Source organism: Oppia nitens, unplaced genomic scaffold (genome assembly GCF_028296485.1).
Source record: "Oppia nitens isolate AA-2021 unplaced genomic scaffold, nextdenovo-longstitch-racon4-pilon3 scaffold6_pilon_pilon_pilon, whole genome shotgun sequence".
Taxonomy (NCBI): Eukaryota; Metazoa; Arthropoda; class Arachnida; order Sarcoptiformes; family Oppiidae; genus Oppia; species Oppia nitens.
The window spans coordinates 3787176-3807490 of record NW_026533250.1 but is presented as its reverse complement, the minus strand read 5'-3'; the positions used below and the strand labels follow the sequence as shown (position 1 = coordinate 3807490).

Below are 20315 nucleotides of genomic sequence, written 5' to 3'. Positions count from 1 at the left end.
TGGTGAACATTTATTTGTGAGAAAATAGGATTTAATTTTTTAGAAAATAAATTCAATGATCATTCACTTGATAGGCCATCAATTTAATGGGATTCTCAATAATTATTTATATAAATTATTTTCTCGTTTATATATATACTGTATATATACTGTGTGTGTAAATAAATATAAGTTATAACTAAATACATTTTACATTAAAAAAAATTGTTAGTTTTTGACATTATTTTTTTCTAATTTTATTATTTAATTTTTTTGTCATAAAAAGTATGACTGATTACCTAAAAAATGAACAATTTTATGATAAGCATAACTTTTTTTGTTTTGTTTACAACAAAAATATAACTATTATATTATACAGTATTTCTATAATACTTAAATACAATATACTTGCAACTTGCAGAGTTGCAATTACTTAATTAATTGCGATAAAAATTTCTAATTTAATAGTATTTTACAAATTTTAATTAAAATCATTACTATCACAAAATGTAAACAATTTTTTTGTACTAACAAAACAGTGTATTATTATTATTATCACTGGTATATAAAAAAAATGAAATATAAAAAATAAATACAGTATATTATTACTTTATAATTGATAGTGTTATATGGGTTTTATGAAAACATGAATAATTGATATATGAGTTGATTATCTCATCATATGATTAATAATAGTTATTACGTGAACTGACATACAGTTTTATGCACTTTCAGTATTATATCTGTATATAACATGTTGTATAACAAGTATATCATTAAATTGATGTCATATATTGAATGTGTAACGAATAATTCACAGAATAATTGTTGTATTTTTGTTATATTAAAATTATTTTATTTATATTTACAATAAACTAATTACTGTATTTGTATTAATTGTATATTAGTTGTACTGTACATTGTATATAGCATATAACATTAATGATACTAAATATATTTAATAATTTTAATAACTAATTTATATAATTTTTATTTGATTTAATTTACTGCTAAAATTTTTAATAGTATTATTATTAATAATGCTCACAGTATGCTGTAATGACTTTCAAAATAAGTTAGTCGTAAAGTTTTAAGTAATTTATTAAAAACTAAATTATATAAGTTGTGAATTATATTAAATAAAAATCGGCAATCGATTTGAAAATTAGGTTTAAAGAATAATAAAAGAAAATAAATAATTACTTTTTTACCGTTTATTAATTTTACAGTTAATAAAATTAAATAAAGATATAATTTACTTAAATAATTTTACCGTATTAATAATTAATTATTTTAATTTATGTTAGGTACTAGAAATGTTAAAAAATATTAATAGTTAATTTTATTTTTATTACTAGTATTTTTTATTAAAAAAAGTTAAATATTTTTTAATCTACGATAATTTTTACCTCAACTAAATAATAAGCGGATTACGAAAATTAAAGTTATCCTTTACTTCTCTTTCTTACACAACCACACACATACACATTAGAGCTAGGCGTTTGGAGGCAATAAACATATAAATACTTAATTAAATAAATACTGATAAATGGATTAATATATATACAAATATTTTATATAAAATAACACACAAAATAAATTTTTAATTAATATCATTTTATGTTTGAACTTATAATTAATATCATGTTATGTTTGAACTTATAATTAATATCATTTAATAATTACTATTACTATTACTATTACTATTACTATTACTATTACTATTACTATTACTATTACTATTACTATTACTATTACTATTACTATTACTATTACTATTACTATTACTATTACTATTACTATTACTATTACTATTACTATTACTATTACTATTACTATTACTATTACTATTACTATTACTATTACTATTACTATTACTATTACTATTACTATTACTATTACTATTACTATTACTATTACTATTACTATTACTATTACTATTACTATTACTATTACTATTACTATTACTATTACTATTACTATTACTATTACTATTACTATTACTATTACTATTACTATTACTATTACTATTACTATTACTATTACTATTACTATTACTATTACTATTACTATTACTATTACTATTACTATTACTATTACTATTACTATTACTATTACTATTACTATTACTATTACTATTACTATTACTATTACTATTACTATTACTATTACTATTACTATTACTATTACTATTACTATTATACTGCATTTTAAATGATATTAATTATAAGTTCAAACATATTAATTAAAAATTTATTTTGTATTTTGTACATTTTATATAAAATGTTTGTATATATATTAATCCATTTATCTGTATTTATTTAATTAAGTATTTATATGTTAATCGCCTCAAACGCCTAGCTCTAATACACATACACTATATAAGTGTCAAAATTTACAACAAAATAAAATATTTGTTTCAAATTAAGTAAATAATTTTTTTTTCTTTTTTCAATAGTTATAAAAGTTAACTTTAATTAGATTCAAATGCCATTTTAGTAAATAAATTATGGCAAACATATTGTTGGTAATGCTTTCAAATGTGTTTTCAGTCAATGTCCTCATTCATAGCATTTATACAGTATATAATTTACAGTATATATTATAATATATACCGTATATATTGCTTAACAAGTTTTTTTTTTAAAGTAAAGATCAAAAGCAATACATTTCATGAATGACTTGAAAGCTAAGTCACAAATTCCTATGAAATTCTCATAACTATATACTGTAGTTAGGAATACCTCGAAAAATACCATAACTTGTTATATCAAGTTATCGTTATATTAAGTGCTAAATTAGCCAAATATTTACAATTTACTTAAATCATCAAAACATTTATGTACTATAGATAATTGTCGATATCATATTAATCATAACGTATAAATATATACTGTATATATATACGGTATATACCGGTATAGTTTCTAAAAACTGATAAAATTTATTTTCAAACGTACTAATTATTAAGTACAGTTTAACTGTACTATAAATTAGTATAATATACAAAAAAAACTAATCAGTAATTTTATATGCAAATTAGATTATTGCTTTCAAATTATTTTAAACTTAGTTTATTAATTAAAAATACACAAGAAAAACAAGTTATTTAGTGTAGTAATAACTTATATATATGTTTTTTATATATGTTTTTTATGTTATGATATATTAATTAGTTGTTAGACACAATTAACAATTAAAAGTTACTAAATATAATAAAAAATATTTTAATTAAATAACAATTGGAATAAATTTAAATGCTAAAATAATTAACATAACAACAATTTTAATTGCCGGTACTATTATATTAAATCTAGAATATATTTAAATAAATGCGAGTTATTTATTAATAATATTTTCAACAAATTTATTTATTAATTTATATGGATTAATGCGTTTTTGTTTCACATTTAAAAAAATATAACAATATTTTATAGAAACAAAAAAATCATAATTGTTTATACATATATTTAAATATATACATCTGGAAAAATAATTAATTTAAATAAAATATATATAAATAGATAATATAATTTTTGTTTAATTTAAAAAATCATGATAAAAATAAGTGTAAATACAAACATTAAATTAATAATTAATATAAATTATTAAATACTAATATAAGCGCTAAAATAATCAAATGCTTATCAAAGGCGTTAATTTAATGATATCTTCATTTAGTTTATGGAAACCCTTTCTTTGATGTCTGACCGACAAAATGGACAGATATCCAACTGTAAGGCACAGGTATTACAAATTTTCTGTAATTTACAAATATATTTATTAATTTTTATATTTAATGCAATGTAATACATCTTTATGTGAATGTAAGCAATATTTGAAATAAATAAACTATTGTTATATAAAACTTACAGAATGTAAACATGGAATCAATTGTATTGTAGCCGTTCCATCAAAACATAGAGTACAACTGTCCTCACGAGTTGACGACAAGTGCAACAGTTTTAGTTTTATATGTCTATACAAACATATATTTAAAGAGATAATTTTTAAAAAATAAAATAAATATATGATAACAAGTAATCAACTCTTTTTTAAAAAATAATTTGAATACTTTGGTAAAATTATTTTATCGCTATCTGTCAGAAAGCCTTTTGCATTAAACGTTTCAAATGCTAGATCGGGTGGATATTTAAATGGTGTGCCACCAAAATTGAACAAACATTGCTGGTATGACATGAAACTGGCCGCTGCAAAATAACCATTTCTAGTAATTCAAACAATCAATCACAATAATTAATTAATTAATCACAGTTTTGATTACAAAAAAAAACATTTTAAATATTAACATTAAATACTAAACTTACTTTGCATTTTTAAACACATAATTACATGGCTCTAATGGAATGCCATTCAAATAAAAGATAAATTGTTCTAGTTCCAAGTCAATAAGACAACCTAGTACATCACCTAATTTAAATATACCGGTAATTATGGAAATTAAATTAAAAATAACAATTTATCGTATTTGTAAATAAAAACCAAACCTGGTTTCCAACACTTATGCTTATGAGGAAAACTGGAAGCATTGTACCAAATTAGTTGTCGACAACCATCGTAAGCAATTGAGTATTCATCGTCACCGATACCATAGCCTTCATGGTTAAGAAATTTACTGTCTTTGGTCGCCCAACCGATTTGCATAACACCTGCCGTTATGACTATTGCTTCATAATAGAAGACACCATCCATTATCTGATAAGTACAGCGAACGCTTTCAAATGATGAGGCATCGCATCGAGCCTTTGGAAAAAAGTGGTCAACAAAATCAAGAATTCAATTTATTTGATATATCATTAACAATAATAATTACCATCAATCCATTGGCTGATATCTTTAAGTACTCACTGGCATCACTTGAATTCAAAATAGCATTCAAATTGCTTCTATCGACATCTTCGTATGTCAATTGTCGACCCTCTTTGAGGAACAGATTGTCGAGAGACCATTGAGCACAAAAGCCAACTTGTTTTTTAAGATAATCCTTGTCATCGATGAGCGCTTCCAATTCAAACAATGCATTCTTATTTGTTTCCTCTAATCTCTTAGCAATTGTCAACTTGTTTTCCGCTAAAAATAATAATAATAAATATTATTATTATTAAAATCGTTAAAAAATAAATAGTACCGCAAATCAAATAAAAAAATAACTACTAACTTGTTTGTGCAAACTTTTCAAGTGCTATTAACGTAAATAAAACAATTGAATAATCAATTTTAAGACTCAGATTATTAATTAGATAGTTGAGGATTGCCGGCGTCAACAGTGTCATACTGTTAGTTCCGGCCAGCTTTTCGGCCAAACAGCCGATAACAGAACACGTGTTCCGATGTTTTGCTATAGATTGTCGTGAAATATGTTTGCTATTAATATTAGACAAATTCAAAATGTGCGTCAATTTCGTTATTGATTCCTAGGTTTGAATATAATAACAAAATTATTAAATAATTGTTAGAAAAAATAAATAAAATAATTATCACATACTTTGGTTGGAAGAGGACAGTCATCGAGTAGTAAAAGAATTACTGCCGGACCTAATGGGTCATCGATGGGAATAACATTAATCATTGAGTTGACAACTGTTAGCCATCCTTTCTCTTTATCGGCTATTATATGCAACTTCAACATAGATGATGGCGGGTCTAAATCGCTGTAATTAATGGATAATAAATGGTAAGACATGATAACCACTTTAAATGTGACAGTTTTTTTACTCACTTGTCGACGAGTGTCCTAATTAGTGACAGTGTCTCGAGTATAAGTCTGTCAACCATTGACGACAATTTTGTCGACGGATGGTCCGATGCGGCCATAAGTGTACTATTAATGGCCATACATTGTTCGTTGTCGTCATTATCTTCTAGCATGTGTTGGCCAACCATATGATTATTGGTGTTTGCGCGCGAAGAAGTGGTTGCCGATTGATGGCTTCGTTTATTGCGCTCTTTGCAGAGGCAAAGACCCATTGATTAGTTGACAATCACTATAATTAGTCATAAATTGGATGATCTGATCCACTTGATTGCGGTAATCAATTCATCCGACGATTGTCTTCTTATTTATGTTGTTGTTGTTGTCCAGCAATCATATAAATGAGTGTAAATGACAGCAAAAAACGTGTTTATTATATTAACATTTACTAAACCAATGATGGCATCAATTGAGTCACTAATTAATGTAATCAAATGATACGATTTTGTTAGTAATTAATTATTTTTGAAGTGATTTCAAGTGTTGTTATGCTTTAGTGTTGACACTCTCTCTCTCTCTCTCTCTCTCTCTCTAAACAACAACACAACACAAAACATAAGTCACATAATAATAATCGAGTGATGAATGAATGCGAGCATTGATTGGACGCACACTTGCACTCAATATACTGTATAATACACTATAATATCTTATATGTCTATTGTATGGCAAACACACTGTTATTATTACTTTTATTATAGCAGTAATTGTATCGCAAAACTAACATTCATTGTAAACACAATACGAGTGCGCATTCATTCATTCAACACTTGGTTTATGATTTCAATTCATTTCAATTATTTTTTTCATTTATACCGTAAAATATTGAATACTTTGAATATTTATATCATATGTCTATATACTGTATGAAATAAAATGATAATTAAAATAAAGTTTTCTGTCGAAAAAAAATATCTTAAAACAACTCATAAATCCCTTAAATATTGTTTATTATTATTAGTAATAGTATTTAAACATTAATCAATTTAAAAATATTTTTATTAAGATATACATAAGTTTTTATTAACTTAAATAAACAAAGTTTTTTTTCGGTCGAAACATATTTGAAAAAACACTACACTTTTTGTTTGGGATATTAAAAGACAGTAAATTATTTCTCATAAGTTTTTCTGGGAATTGATTTTTAAAAAGCATTAATTGTTTACACGTATTGACTATAATTTTTGTCATAATAATGATAGAAATCACTTAATTGCTAATTTCATTTGTAGTGATAACGTATTTAGTTTAATTTTTTTATATAAAAAAAATAATTTCCTAAATAAGATTGTCATCGTATATATATATATATATATATATATATATATTGTATATGATATTTAATATTATTTAAACCAGTTATTTAAATATACCTGATATATATATAATAATTTTATATAATATATATCATATACCTGTTCGACAGTTAGCATATTAATTGATTTGTTTAATCTGTTTAAGTAAAATGAAATAACTTTCTAAATAAAATTAATTTAATATGACTTAACAAGTTTATACCTTTAATTTGAAATAATATATATAAAAATTTATTTATTTATTTAATAAAATTAATTAATAACTAGTTTTAAAATACAGCTGTAAGTATATTTTTAATCTATAATATTTTTTTGGGGCATATTTATACTAAAAAATATTACAGTTGTAAAAACACTTTTGTTTATTTAATTTATAAGATAATGTTATTTGATATTTTAAGTTATAGTTGTTTTTAAAAATTGATATTATAATTTACAAGTAAAAAAGAAATATGATATTGTTAAAATTGTATTATTAGTGATCATAATATATATATATAAGTTATTACGATTCTGTTAATGTTAAAAAGATAAAAATTTATTACTATTTTATAAATAAATGTTGTAACAATAATTATACTAAAATGTTAATTATAATAAATAACATATTACTGCATTATATATGCAATGAATTTTTATCATTAAATACAGTAAATAATGTTTATATACGGTAAAAAATGCGATAATAATTAGTATTTTTAAACATGCAATAGTATTTTTATATATGTATCGTATAGTAGACTACATTGTAGACTCTACAATGTAGAGTATATTTTGATAATAAAAAATTATTGATATTTTATATCATAGACCACATAATATTAAAATAATTTACTACTACACTTAAAAATTACTACACAACAAATTATTACTACTACATTTGAGTATTAATTTTTAACAGTGAATTGATTTTGAAAACCTATTTTTACTAATAAGTCTATTATTATTATTTTAAGTTTTAAATAACAATAAATTTTATTATAAGCAAATTATATCCATAGTTGTTTTGATTTTATAAATATTTGCCAATAAGTTATACTGTATTTATACTATTTTTTAAAAAAAATATTATACAATTACATACATGTATTACTGTTTATACAAGTTTTGTATGTAATAAAAAATCTAATTTTATTTTAAACAAATAAATTTGAATAAATATTTTACATATGTTTGAAAATACAAATCAAACAAATACTCAACACAAAAATATTTGCCATATAATTGAGAGTTTAAGTTGACATATGCTATAATGTTATGTTAAATATTTGTCGTTACTATAAATAAAATATGTGCTAAAATAAATAAAATACTTCAATATTTTTCTTGTTGTTATTGCTAATCTCATAATGAAAATAATGTGTTAAATTAAGTTAAAAACTTTTAAAAACTGTCTTTTACTATGAAATTGTATGATTGAATTGAAATCCCAACCACACCCTAATCTATTCTAAGGCAATGATGCCATAGGAAAGCCTAACCAAAAACAGAACAGTTAGTTGCAGTAGTTGTGGTAAAGTCGGTGGCAAAGAGCAAACTCCGAGAGAAAGAGAGAAACATAGAGAGAGATAGAGACTATGGTTGTGGTCTAAAAAAAGTCGCACTATTTTTATGTAAAACCAACTAAAATAGGACTCTTATGTGACTCTCTATAGTTGTAATTGGATTACATAATCAACTAATTGTTTTTTTCACAGTCTGTCAGTTATATCTTTCATTTGAAATCAGTTATCAATTGTATTATTGTTGTATTAGTTGTTTCTTTTAAATCTAACCATTATTATTATTATTATTATTATTATCTTTCTATTTGTCTCTCTATCAACTATTTTCTTTAATCTAACAAACAGTTGTTTACCAATCATTTGACAGCTGATAATTGATTAGTTCAGCCACTATGCCCGCAACAGCGACAGTTCAGGTCAGACAAACCACAACAACGACCACTTCAAGAGCCTCTGTCTTAGTGATCAACTCGGGATATGTGACCTCAAAACTAGGATTACTTAAACTCATACTTTTGGTGAGACTTTTAGCTTAAATTCAATATTTTTATTTGTCTGGTTATATAATATTTCAACAATTTTTTTAGTTTTACTAATTTTTGTTTACTTTAATTTATTCTTTTATAAATATATTTTAGTTGTAAATTATTTAATATTATTTTTTTATTAAGATTTTTATTGTTATTTCAAAGCTATTTTAGTTTAGATTAAGTATGTTAATCACTAATATATTTAGTAAGTTATTTAGTATTATAATCTTAAAAAGTAGTTTATAAATTGTTAATACAATATTTTTATGAATTACAAGCAATTAATTTATGAATTACAAACATTTTTTGTAGAACTTGACATAATATATGTTATATACTGTACAAAAAATTGTATAATACAAAAAAAATCATTATAATAATAATAAAATAAATTTTGAAATAAAATAATAAAACTATTTCGAAAAGTTAAAAAAATGTTGTATATAGTATAGTATAGTAATAGTATGAATAAAATTTTGAGAAAAATACAAAAAATAAATAAATAAAATTTGCATTATAATCAAAAAATATTTAAATAAATAAATATCTTTGTAGTACTTACAGTAATTTCCTATATACAGTATATAATATGATAATAACACCTCTGTATTATATGATATCAATTTAGCGTTTTATAATATATAATTATCAATTATTTTTGCAGATCTTGTCATTGATATGTTTCATATTGTTATTATTGGAGGCGTCCCACTCTTATGATCGTTATTGGTATCATGGCTATTATTATCCACCATCGGATCAATTTCTGATTTTGGTCTGTTTTGCCAATTGGTATACCATAACATTAATGTTAATTGCGGCTTTACTATCACTGGGAACTGCTAGTATATTACCTAAAACAAGTTTTGTAAGATATCTTTTTTTTATATTTTATTTTATTTTTAAATTTTATTTATTTATATGTCAAATATAACACACATATACCATATATATATAACTAAATGATCTAATTATTGACTCCCAAAACAACTCCTACCACACAATCACAAGGATTTTATATTTCACTTCATTGGATGTGTACTCTTCCTTATCGGTGGACTTTGGGTGGCTGTGGGTGCCTTCAAACATGACAACCGCAGCGTTAAGATACAGACCGCTTGTGTATGTTATTTATTTATTTGTTTGTTTATTTTAATGAGTTTACAATTTTAACTAATTTTGGTTTTTTTTTAATATTTTTTATGTCAGATAATTGCACTCATTTGCGGAATCATTCATTTAGTTCACGGAGTTTTCTCCTACAGACTGTGTATTACAAACTGATAAAAATTAATTAAACAGTACTTTCAACACACTATTATTTAAGCATTTTTATTAGTAATTATTAATATAGTTTTGGTGAATATTTATTGTTTTTTTTTGGTGAAAAAATATTCAATTTTTAAATAATACAATATTTTGATATTATTATTATTATTACGTTAGTATTAATTAAAAATTGAATATTTTATAATACTTGTTAAAAAAAGTATCTTTAAAAAGAGTGTTAATGTTTTGATCATATGGTTTATAATTTTTTAATATATTTATTTTAAATATAGTGAGAATGAGAATTCAATTTTTGGATGAATTTCTGAGTTAAAAAAAATCGAGAGATTCTTCAATAAGTGATGGCTTTATAAATATTATATTATTTAATACTCTTTTTTATATAAATAAAAATATAAAGATTATTTAGAAAATTAAACAAAAACATTATGATAGTTTTATTTAAAGAAATAAATATTTTTTAATAAGCATAAAAAATATACTAAATATTAAATATTGTGTTGCAATTTTGTTATTTAAATATAAATATTATTGTAGATTAAGTTATAATGTTTTTTCAATTGATTTTTGTGTGTATATATACGTATATTATAATACCTTTAAAATATAATATTAATTACTTTGTTATTATTTATTTTGTTGTTAATATTATTTTTAAAACATAAACACTGCAGACCTATAATATCTTAATGTTGTTTGTATTAAATTGTTCATAAGTTATGATTCATAACTACAATAATTTCACTATTTATATATTAAATAATAATCTCATTTTTTTTATTAAAAACAATAATAATGTACCTTAAAGTCAAAGTCAGTTAAGCTATAACTTAAAATGAAAATAATGTAAACTTTTATAAATTATTTATAAATAAGCATTGTTTAAATATTTATGATATTATATAAAATTAGTTATTGAAATAATAATGTTTGATATGCTATTGTAAAAGAAACAAAATATAATGAGCTTAAACCCTATTGTAATTACTAAATAAATTATATAATTAAAACAAACAAATTGTATTCAATAGATATTATAATAATACAAGAATAAAATCTATTTAAAAAAACAATTCAAGAATCACGAGTCAAACATAAAAATATTATACAATTTTTTGTTTATTAATTCATTGAAAAATCACAGAATCGTTATGTCATTTATGAATGTTTGGTAATACATGTGTTGACTGTGTGTTCAACACATGTAAAGGTATTATAAATATTTACAAAATATTTTTTATTAACACTTTTTGTGATACTTTACGACAACTTATATCAGATGTGATAATAAAATCAGTGTTTTGTTTAAAAATTTATTGAATTAATTGTCTAAAAAATGTCTGAAAAGAGAGGCGTTTTGTTTGTGTGTTTGGGAAACATCTGTCGGTCGCCGATAGCAGAGGCAGTCTTCGCACACGTCGTCAAACAAAGAGATCTCACCGATCAATGGTTTACCGACAGCGCGGCCACCGGTTTGTAGACATTTGTTTGTTGACTTATTTTTGGACACATGTATTGACATTATTGATGGTCAGGTTCGTGGCACACCGGGTCACTACCCGACTCACGGGCCAGAACTGTATTACGAAGACACGACATCGAAACTGATCACAGAGCCAGACAATTATGCAAACAAGACTTTGACAAATATGACTATATCTTCGGTATGGATGACAATAATATTGATGACATCAATGGTGTAAAACCCAAGAATAGTAAAGCTGTTGTCGAACTGTTGGGTAAATACGATCCGCAAAAGCAAACCATTATTGAAGATCCGTATTATCAAAGAGGAGACAAAGGATTTGAGACCAACTATGAACAGTGTCTTCGCTCGTGTAATGCTTTTTTGGATCAGTTTCACAAATGACTTATTTTTGTTTTTTATTTTTTAAGAGTTGATCACTTTTTCTGTTATATATTTTAAAATTATTTAAATATTTACTGATACTTAAAAAACAAAGTTAATATTATGTTATTAAACAAACTGTTTATAATTCAAATAAAATATTTATACCCTATATCTCTATATTTTTGTTTTATTCAAAAGTTAATAATACATTTGATACTCTAATACAATGTTGTAATTAATATCTGATTAAACAACAATTAAAAAAATATATTACCGGTATATACAAAAATCAGTAAAATGTATGTAAATTTAATAACTAATATGTAGCAGTATTTAAAGGTTTACATTTTTAAAAACTATTAAAATCAAATTTACGGTAAACTATTTTTATTTTTTAACAATTTGTTATAACATCATCACAGCAACCATTATAATGTATTATTTAATAATTAATTTAATTAAAAAATAATTATAATTTTTGTTAAAAATTATAAATATTAAGTTATTATGAGTTTAAGCTCGTATATTACATATTCCTAATATAGTATTATAAGTAATTTAAATAAATTTATATGTTTATGGATATATATATATACACTAATTTAAATAAATAATTGAAATATTAAATATTTCAAACAAATATTTAAACACTAATATATTATTAAAAACATAAACTTAACATTTTGTTAATTATTTGATAAATTGTCAAAAATGACTGAAAAAATGCGTTTTGTTTGTGTGTTTTGAAAACATCTGTCCGTCACCGATGGCAGAGGCCGTCTTCGCACACGTACTCAAACAAAGAGATCTAATTATCAATGGCTTACTAACAGCGCGACCACCGGTTTGTATAATTTTTAGTCTTTTTTCTGACAAATGTATTGATAATATCAATGACCAGATTTGCGTTTTACCGGTTCGCTACCCGACTCGCGGGCCATAACCGTATTGCTGAGACACGTCATCGAAACTGAACACAAAGCCAGACAATTATGTCGACAAGACTTTGATAAATACGACTATATCTTCTGTATGGATAACAATAATATTGAGGACATCAATGATATTAAGCCCGAGAATAGCAAAGCAATTGTCGAGATGTTGGGTAAATACGATACGCAAAAGCAAACCATTATTGAAAGTCTGAATAAACAAAAAAGAGACAAAGGATTTGAGACCAACTATGAACTATGTCTTCGCTGTTGTAATGCTTTTTTGGATCAGTTCCACAAATGACTTATTATTTCTTAAGAGTTGTTTTTTGTTTTGTTATAATAGCTTTAGTATGTTTTAAATAAATTTAATAATTTAAGTTAATAAACAAACTTACAAATATGTCTTTAAGTATATTTGCTTATAATTCAAATGACATAATTATATATTTATATAACAAAAATGGGTAGTAAATAATAATAAATCTAACTAATTAAATTAAATTAAGTAATCAATTAAATTAAAATAATTAATCAATTAAATTAAAATAATTAATCAATTAAATTAAATTAATTAATCAATTAAATTAATTTAAATTATAATTAAAATTGAATATAAAATAAATATATCACATGTAAGTAAAATTCCAAACAATTATATAGTTTAAAAATATGCAAAATAAAGCACTTTATATAACACTATTAGTAACAAACAAAGGTTATTAAATGGCTAAATATATATAATTGTAATATTAAATCAGTTTAAAAATGACATTTTAAATGTTAATTAAACACGAATTATTACATATAGTTAAATATAATCAATAGTCAATTTTTACATTCATTTAATATCACAAGAAAACAATACTATCTATTAAAATTGTAAGATAATAATCGATTTTTAATTGCAATTTCATGTAAAATAATAGTACATATCATAGAAATTAAAATTATGTAATATATAAATATATATTTTACATTTTCTAATTTTATTTTTATTATTTTGTTTGGATAAATATATTTATTATTTTGATATACTAAAAATAAAATATATACAGTATATATATGCATATATATATATAATATATATACAATATAAAATGCTTTTAAAATTTATATACTATATATATATATATTATATATTGTTAAATTTATAAATTTTTTTTTTGTTAAATTTTGAAATATATAGAAAACATGTTGAGAATATAACTGTATAACTGTTTCGCACTTTAATAAATTTGAACCCAAAAAAATCATTCTCTTAGCACATGTTCGTCACAATTATGCTGTCTATCATATTAATTATTTTTTTATATAATTTTTATAAATATTTAGTATTATATATATTATCAATTGTATTATGCAATTTCAAAATGGGATGATCACTAACCGGACCTATCGGTTGACTATATAATAGAGATAATATAAGGGTGTGTCAGGTATGAAGTGCATCGAAAGACATACCAAATAACAGTTCAAATGATATAGTGATGTATAGATATATTCAATTGATATTTCAATGCGAGTTTAAGATTATGTTAACATTAATTTTAACTAATTTTATGATAACAATTGTGTGATAATAATTAATTGAGACATAAATAGAAAAAATAATGTTTTTTAAAATAATAAATTTTAGTAAAATCAGATAACATACTGTATATTAGCAAGAATTCTAGAATTTTTTGTTGTTAATTATTACCTTAAAAAATGATTATTAAAATATAATAACTAAAAAATAATAAAATAATGGTAAACAATTTATTTATTAAATTTATAATGTAATTACCGGTAATTATACAGAAAAACTAAACATACAATATGTGCAATACTGCTACTAAAATATGTTACACAATAATTATACTGTAAATGTTTAGTATAATGATTCTGTAAATTATAAATTACAGTACAGTATATACCGGTATAATTTATTTATATTATGAATATACACATGTATAAGGTATAAAATAAATTAGAAATCTCAATGACTTTTATTTAACGGTTTGATTCAGTTTAACTGTAAAAACCGAAATTGAAAACAATTTTGTTTTTAGTTTATCGTTTTGTCATATTTTTAAAATATTAGTTTCACAAAAATTTTCGGTTTTTAAAATACAGTTTTTAGATTACTGTCTGAGAGCTAATATTTTTAGAATGTAATTAGTATTTTTAAAAAACATTTTAATATAAATCAAACTGCATTTTAATATAAATTTTTTAAATATATTAATTATATTTCAAATTAGAGATACAATGATTAAGTTATACTGAAATGATGTATTATTTAGATTATTCTTTATAAAAAAAATCATTGGTAATTAATGAATTAATTGATTGTTTAAATGTTATTTGTGATCATCAAAAGTAACAAAACATTTATATTGTGCAATATATAGTTAATATAGTTTGTATAAAATATTAATAAATAAATTTTAAGAGTAATGTCTAAAAAAATTGTTTGATTTGAAGTCAGTTTGTTTTTTTCGATAACAGTGCGGTTCGGTTCCTTAAAAACAATTCGATTCTCTTCTCTAGTTTATTATATATTAGTCATTATATTAATTTTGTGCAAAATTTTTATATTTTATTCACATAGAAATAGATATCATTTTAACAACTGTTTAGTATTCATATGCCCTTTGATCGCGAACTTGAAGAGTGTATATAAGAATTGAATTTTTTTGTTAATTCAATAGTTGTTGTTATTTGATATCCGGACTATTAATTGAATATTTTTTTTAAAATGTCAAAAACAAGTAATAAATACGAAAATTTTCAAGAATTTCTCGATGAAGTTCAGTACTCAAAAAGCGGAGTCAAACGCTACGAATGGATCTTCGGTGAGGGATATCTGTCGACTGGTGGTCTCGAGACTACCAAAGAAATTATACCAATTCTTGAGCTAAAAAAGAATCAAAGAGTGCTCGACGTTGGATGTGGTTTAGGAGGACATGACTTCTATATGGCTGAAAACTATGGAGCAGTCATTGATGCCATTGATTTGTCAAAGAATATGATGTCCGTAGCTTTAAGACATTTCAATCGTAAGCCTCATATTGCAAATAATATCAATTTCCGTATCTGTGATGTAATGACCACACCGTTTGACGACAACTATTACGATGTTATCTACAGTCGAGACGCGTTGCTTCACATCAAAGAAAAGCCTCAATTGTTTCAATCGTTTTATCGATGGCTTAAACCCGGCGGTAGACTAGTCTTTACAGACTACTGTCGTGGAGATACTGATAATCAATCGGATGAGTTTGAAAGCTATATTAAACAAAGAGATTATACACTCTATAAGATCAAAGAATATGACCAACTAATGAAAAATTGTGGATTTGTTGATGTATTGGCACAGGATATCAATGACAAGTTTGTCGACTCTCTTAATAGAGAGCTCAAGAAGTTGTACTCCGAAAGAAAAGAGTTTCTCCAAGAGTTTAATGTTGAAGATTTCAATGACTTGGAAGAGGGTTGGGTGGCAAAGATCAAGAGAGCTAAAGATGGTCACCAAACTTGGGGTCTTTTCAAAGCTTTTAAACCACTTTAACAACAAAATTGTCGCTAAATATCATTATAATTAAAAACAATTAATAAATAATATTTAAATATAAATATTTTATTTTTTTAAATTTTTATTTAGTGATTTCTTAAACGATAATAAAAATAGTTTTAATGATAAATTAAATGTATGTGTATTTCTATTTTTATGTATTTCCTAAATGTTATTAATAATTTATAAGTAAAATCTGAAATATATTATCTTTTAAACATTACTTTAGACATTGAAATCAAACATTGATTTAATTAAGTATTACGAATAAAGTTTAATAAGTTGTCTAATGATTGGCAGATTTGTTGCCATAACTATTGATTTTTTTAGATTTTGATAACTACTGTAACTTACAATTAATTAATTAAGTTAATTAAAATATAAACATTTTTTAGATATCGTTGAAATTATTTCATATAATAAGTCAACAAACCATAAGTTCGATAAAATTATTTATATAATAAATATTTAAATAAATTTAAATTATCTGTAAATTCTTTTGTGATAATGAAACTAAAACTAATTAAAATTAAAATAAAAATATGATATTAAATAATAATTATTTGAAAATTTATTACTAAATCTAATTAAAACTGTCATTGTAAAATGATCAAGTTAATTTTTTTATTTAAATTTTATTCCATCAAATAATAAGATTATAAAGCATAAACTTAAATTGTACTTAAATATCATTGAAAGTAATATTTAAATAATATTAAATAAATTTGTCAAACATTTAAACAGTCTATTACTACAGTAGTTTTATCATTTCATTTAATATTAGACACTTTATATTTAATATATTAATACATAATATACTAATTATTACAATTTTAATGTTAGTCATATGAATAAATTAATGTAAATTTATATTATAAACAATACTTTAATGACAATGTAATAGTAGTAAAACTATTTTCTATTTAATTTGATATTAAAAACATTTGATAACCCTATAAAGTAATATAATCTTTGATCAATTATCAATTTAGTAATAATAATAATAATAATTTTATTAAGCAAATAATATAAAAAATAATTTAATTAGTTAAATTATACAGTAAATTATATATAATAATAATTGTATAATTAAAATTCACGATTTAACTACTTTTTATTGTACAAATTAAACAAATTTATACACTTATTAAAAATTGTAACAAATAATACAATCAAATTTATGGTTTAATATTTCGTTATATTGTTTACTTGTTAATTGAAATTATTACATAATTTTTATTATTTAGTGTAATATTTTTTTAGTATAATAATATTAATTATTAAAAAATAATAATATTTTATTACATTAAAAACATGTGATCAAATTAGCTATCAATGTTAATATATAAATTTATATAATACTAGCATTTAAATAATATTATACTGTATACAGTATGCAGGTGTAATTTTTTTGCTATATTTAAAAAAAGTCTAATCAATCTTCTAAACAGATATTTTTAGATACTATACCCGTATGTGTGTAACTTAACTATGGATGCATTAGATGACTAATAAAATATATTTAACAGTAAACTAGAGAAACTAAAAGTCAATAAAATAAGTTTTTATCCCCTAATAGTTGTAAGGATTTGTCATTGAGTGTAATGAACTTAACAAAAGTCATACATAAATCTAAAATAATAGTTAAGATGTTTATGAATAATATTATAGAGTTTTGAGCGATAAAAATCAATTATAATGACAAATATAAAGACAATTAATTCGTTTATTTCAAATAAAGCGTTTAATTTATTTTAATTGATGACGAGCTGACACATTAACACAATATTGTAATTTCCTATCAATTTATATCATCACTCATTTTTAACGATTAAAGTAAATAAAAGTTTTGGAGTCTTTCCTACAATTTATATATTAATATTATTTATATAAAAACTTAAACGATAGTAATATTTACTCTAATAATAATAATAATAATAATAACATAAAGATATATATAATATATTTTTTCTTTAAGTAGTTTTAATAGAGCATCAAATTTAAGTTGATATCAAATCTATAAAAGTCACTAATTTTGTTTCGTTTGTTAACTTAAGATTTCAATAAGTTTTTTTTCTGAAAGTAAGTTTTGTTTAGCTTAAGGCATAATTTAAGTATATTTTATTATTTTGATTTACTAATAATTGATTAATTAGTTATTGATATTATATTGATACGAACAGTTTATACAATGTTGAAAATAATTTAATATAAATTTTGATAGCAATATATGTGTAGTTCAGTGATATAAAAAATTTACCAAAAAAAAAATATTTATTTAATAATATTTTAATAAATTGGATAAATGAGTGTTTTAACAATTTCTTAATCCTTAATAAATAGAAGTTATTTACAGTGAATAATAAGTCAAAATGTTTCTAATGAAGTGATTCGTACACATTATTGATGTGAAAGTTATAAAAGTTTCTGAAAGTTATTTCCAATCGATGAGAAAAGTTAAATAACTTTAATTGGATGCTCTAATAATTAAACAAAGATAAATTATATACAGTAAATAATAAACAATATTAAATAAACACTATTTATATATGCATTTATCAATTGCTATAAATTTTAATAAATTAGCAATTAAGATTAAATCGTTTGAAAAAAAAAATAATTTAAATATGATTTTTTAAAGCAAAATAAAATATTTGTTATTTTAAGAAATTTAGAATAATTATGTTAATAAAATAATATAAATATGATTTTTTGTTGAATATTTTCACTATATTATAAATGTTGCTAGAATAATTATTAATTTAAAAAATACTACTGCTATTTACAATATATTATAACTATGAATACAGTATTATGGCTAATATAGTCAATTAATTCAATAATAATATCTTAATATAATTAAACATTTATTAAATTAATTTCTGCTTAATGTATAACAATAGCAGTCATTTTAGTTAATAATTATTATATTTTCATTCAATAGTCACATGATATGAATCACTAGAAAAAATCATGGCTTATGTCAAATATAAATTTCATTTAAAGTATATATTATAAAAAGCATGACTTGATTTAATAAAACACTCGATATCATTGTTAATTGATTGACTAAATATTGTATTTCAATCAGTAAATTATATATGAGATGTATTACTTGACAAAAATATTTTTAGCTACATATCAAAAAAGGCTATAAATATTTGGTTAATGGGCGCCAAACACTCGTTTAACTTTTAGACTATAAGTTATAAATTTTAAAAATATATATATTATCTTTTAAAATGATTATTTAATGATAAAAGAGGTATAGTAAAACATTTATAGACTGATTAAAAATAAGTTTAATTAAACTTTTAATTAAATTTTATTTTTTTAAAAAGTACTGTTCAATAGTGATAACTTTGATCTTTAAGAAAATCAAATATAAAAATTTTTAAATTGTATACATAAGAAAAATACCAAAACTTTGTGCCAATCATAAGTTTACTGATAAAACAACAAATTTTAATAATAATAATAATAGTATACTTTGTATTATAATTATTATTAGATTTATTTTTGTGAAACAGACTCATTAAACATTTTTAAAAGTTATGTTTGAGACACGAGAGTTAGTTA

At 22.0% G+C, this 20315-nt stretch overlaps 5 protein-coding genes across 10 annotated transcripts; 4 read left to right on the top strand and 1 right to left on the bottom strand.

The window, feature by feature from the left end:
* Positions 1 to 3609: 3609 nt before the first annotated feature.
* Positions 3610 to 9697, bottom strand: LOC128962916 (RING finger and SPRY domain-containing protein 1-like). Of its 2 annotated transcripts, XM_054309326.1 has the most exons (10): positions 9666 to 9697; positions 5720 to 6169; positions 5486 to 5651; positions 5159 to 5414; positions 4814 to 5070; positions 4488 to 4743; positions 4308 to 4410; positions 4055 to 4207; positions 3853 to 3958; positions 3610 to 3740 (listed from the first exon to the last, which is right to left on the bottom strand). In XM_054309326.1, the coding sequence occupies exons 2-10, from the start codon at positions 5965 to 5967 to the stop codon at positions 3657 to 3659; spliced, it is 1629 nt and encodes a 542-aa protein (XP_054165301.1). In that variant the 5' UTR covers positions 5968 to 6169; positions 9666 to 9697; the 3' UTR covers positions 3610 to 3656. The 2 variants fall into 2 exon arrangements, with proteins under 2 accessions (XP_054165301.1, XP_054165300.1); XM_054309325.1 differs by lacking the exon at positions 9666 to 9697 and having other exon boundaries at positions 5720 to 6421.
* On the top strand, positions 5657 to 10451 carry LOC128962917 (uncharacterized). 5 transcript variants are annotated; one of them, XM_054309332.1, is made up of 5 exons: positions 5657 to 5674; positions 8919 to 9091; positions 9768 to 9971; positions 10115 to 10225; positions 10313 to 10451. In XM_054309332.1, exons 2-5 carry the CDS (start codon positions 8966 to 8968, stop codon positions 10385 to 10387), a joined length of 516 nt encoding a protein of 171 aa, XP_054165307.1. In that variant the 5' UTR covers positions 5657 to 5674; positions 8919 to 8965; the 3' UTR covers positions 10388 to 10451. The 5 variants fall into 5 exon arrangements, with proteins under 5 accessions (XP_054165307.1, XP_054165306.1, XP_054165308.1 ...); XM_054309331.1 differs by lacking the exon at positions 5657 to 5674 and adding an exon at positions 8436 to 8764; XM_054309333.1 differs by lacking the exon at positions 5657 to 5674 and adding an exon at positions 8436 to 8768 and having other exon boundaries at positions 8941 to 9091.
* Positions 10452 to 11584: 1133 nt separating this feature from the next.
* Positions 11585 to 12312, top strand: LOC128962266 (low molecular weight phosphotyrosine protein phosphatase-like). The gene is made up of 2 exons (XM_054308632.1): positions 11585 to 11865; positions 11929 to 12312. Exons 1-2 carry the CDS (start codon positions 11730 to 11732, stop codon positions 12261 to 12263), a joined length of 471 nt encoding a protein of 156 aa, XP_054164607.1. The 5' UTR covers positions 11585 to 11729; the 3' UTR covers positions 12264 to 12312.
* Positions 12313 to 13011: 699 nt separating this feature from the next.
* LOC128962702 (low molecular weight phosphotyrosine protein phosphatase-like) lies at positions 13012 to 13481 on the top strand. The gene is made up of 2 exons (XM_054309103.1): positions 13012 to 13093; positions 13147 to 13481. Exons 1-2 carry the CDS (start codon positions 13012 to 13014, stop codon positions 13479 to 13481), a joined length of 417 nt encoding a protein of 138 aa, XP_054165078.1.
* Positions 13482 to 15806: 2325 nt separating this feature from the next.
* Positions 15807 to 16770, top strand: LOC128962285 (uncharacterized). Its single transcript, XM_054308651.1, has one exon. It carries the CDS (start codon positions 15921 to 15923, stop codon positions 16731 to 16733), a length of 813 nt encoding a protein of 270 aa, XP_054164626.1. The 5' UTR covers positions 15807 to 15920; the 3' UTR covers positions 16734 to 16770.
* Positions 16771 to 20315: the final 3545 nt, after the last annotated feature.

What these genes read in the sequence shown, in the direction of transcription:
- LOC128962916 (XM_054309326.1), bottom strand. Translation starts at nt 5,967, where the DNA reads ATGGGTCTTTGCCTCTGCAAAGAGCGCAATAAACGAAGCCATCAATCG. An exon ending in TATCAGCCAATGGATTGATG is followed by an intron (nt 4,744 to 4,813) that starts GTAATTATTATT and finishes TTTTTTCCAAAG; the next exon opens with GCTCGATGCGATGCCTCATC. An exon ending in GATAAAATAATTTTACCAAA is followed by an intron (nt 3,959 to 4,054) that starts GTATTCAAATTA and finishes ATGTTTGTATAG; the next exon opens with ACATATAAAACTAAAACTGT.
- LOC128962917 (XM_054309332.1), top strand. Translation starts at nt 8,966, where the DNA reads ATGCCCGCAACAGCGACAGTTCAGGTCAGACAAACCACAACAACGACC. An exon ending in TACTTAAACTCATACTTTTG is followed by an intron (nt 9,092 to 9,767) that starts GTGAGACTTTTA and finishes TTATTTTTGCAG; the next exon opens with ATCTTGTCATTGATATGTTT. An exon ending in TTAAGATACAGACCGCTTGT is followed by an intron (nt 10,226 to 10,312) that starts GTATGTTATTTA and finishes TTTTTATGTCAG; the next exon opens with ATAATTGCACTCATTTGCGG.
- LOC128962266 (XM_054308632.1), top strand. Translation starts at nt 11,730, where the DNA reads ATGTCTGAAAAGAGAGGCGTTTTGTTTGTGTGTTTGGGAAACATCTGT. An exon ending in TACCGACAGCGCGGCCACCG is followed by an intron (nt 11,866 to 11,928) that starts GTTTGTAGACAT and finishes ATTGATGGTCAG; the next exon opens with GTTCGTGGCACACCGGGTCA.
- LOC128962702 (XM_054309103.1), top strand. Translation starts at nt 13,012, where the DNA reads ATGGCAGAGGCCGTCTTCGCACACGTACTCAAACAAAGAGATCTAATT. An exon ending in AACAGCGCGACCACCGGTTT is followed by an intron (nt 13,094 to 13,146) that starts GTATAATTTTTA and finishes ATCAATGACCAG; the next exon opens with ATTTGCGTTTTACCGGTTCG.
- LOC128962285 (XM_054308651.1), top strand. Translation starts at nt 15,921, where the DNA reads ATGTCAAAAACAAGTAATAAATACGAAAATTTTCAAGAATTTCTCGAT.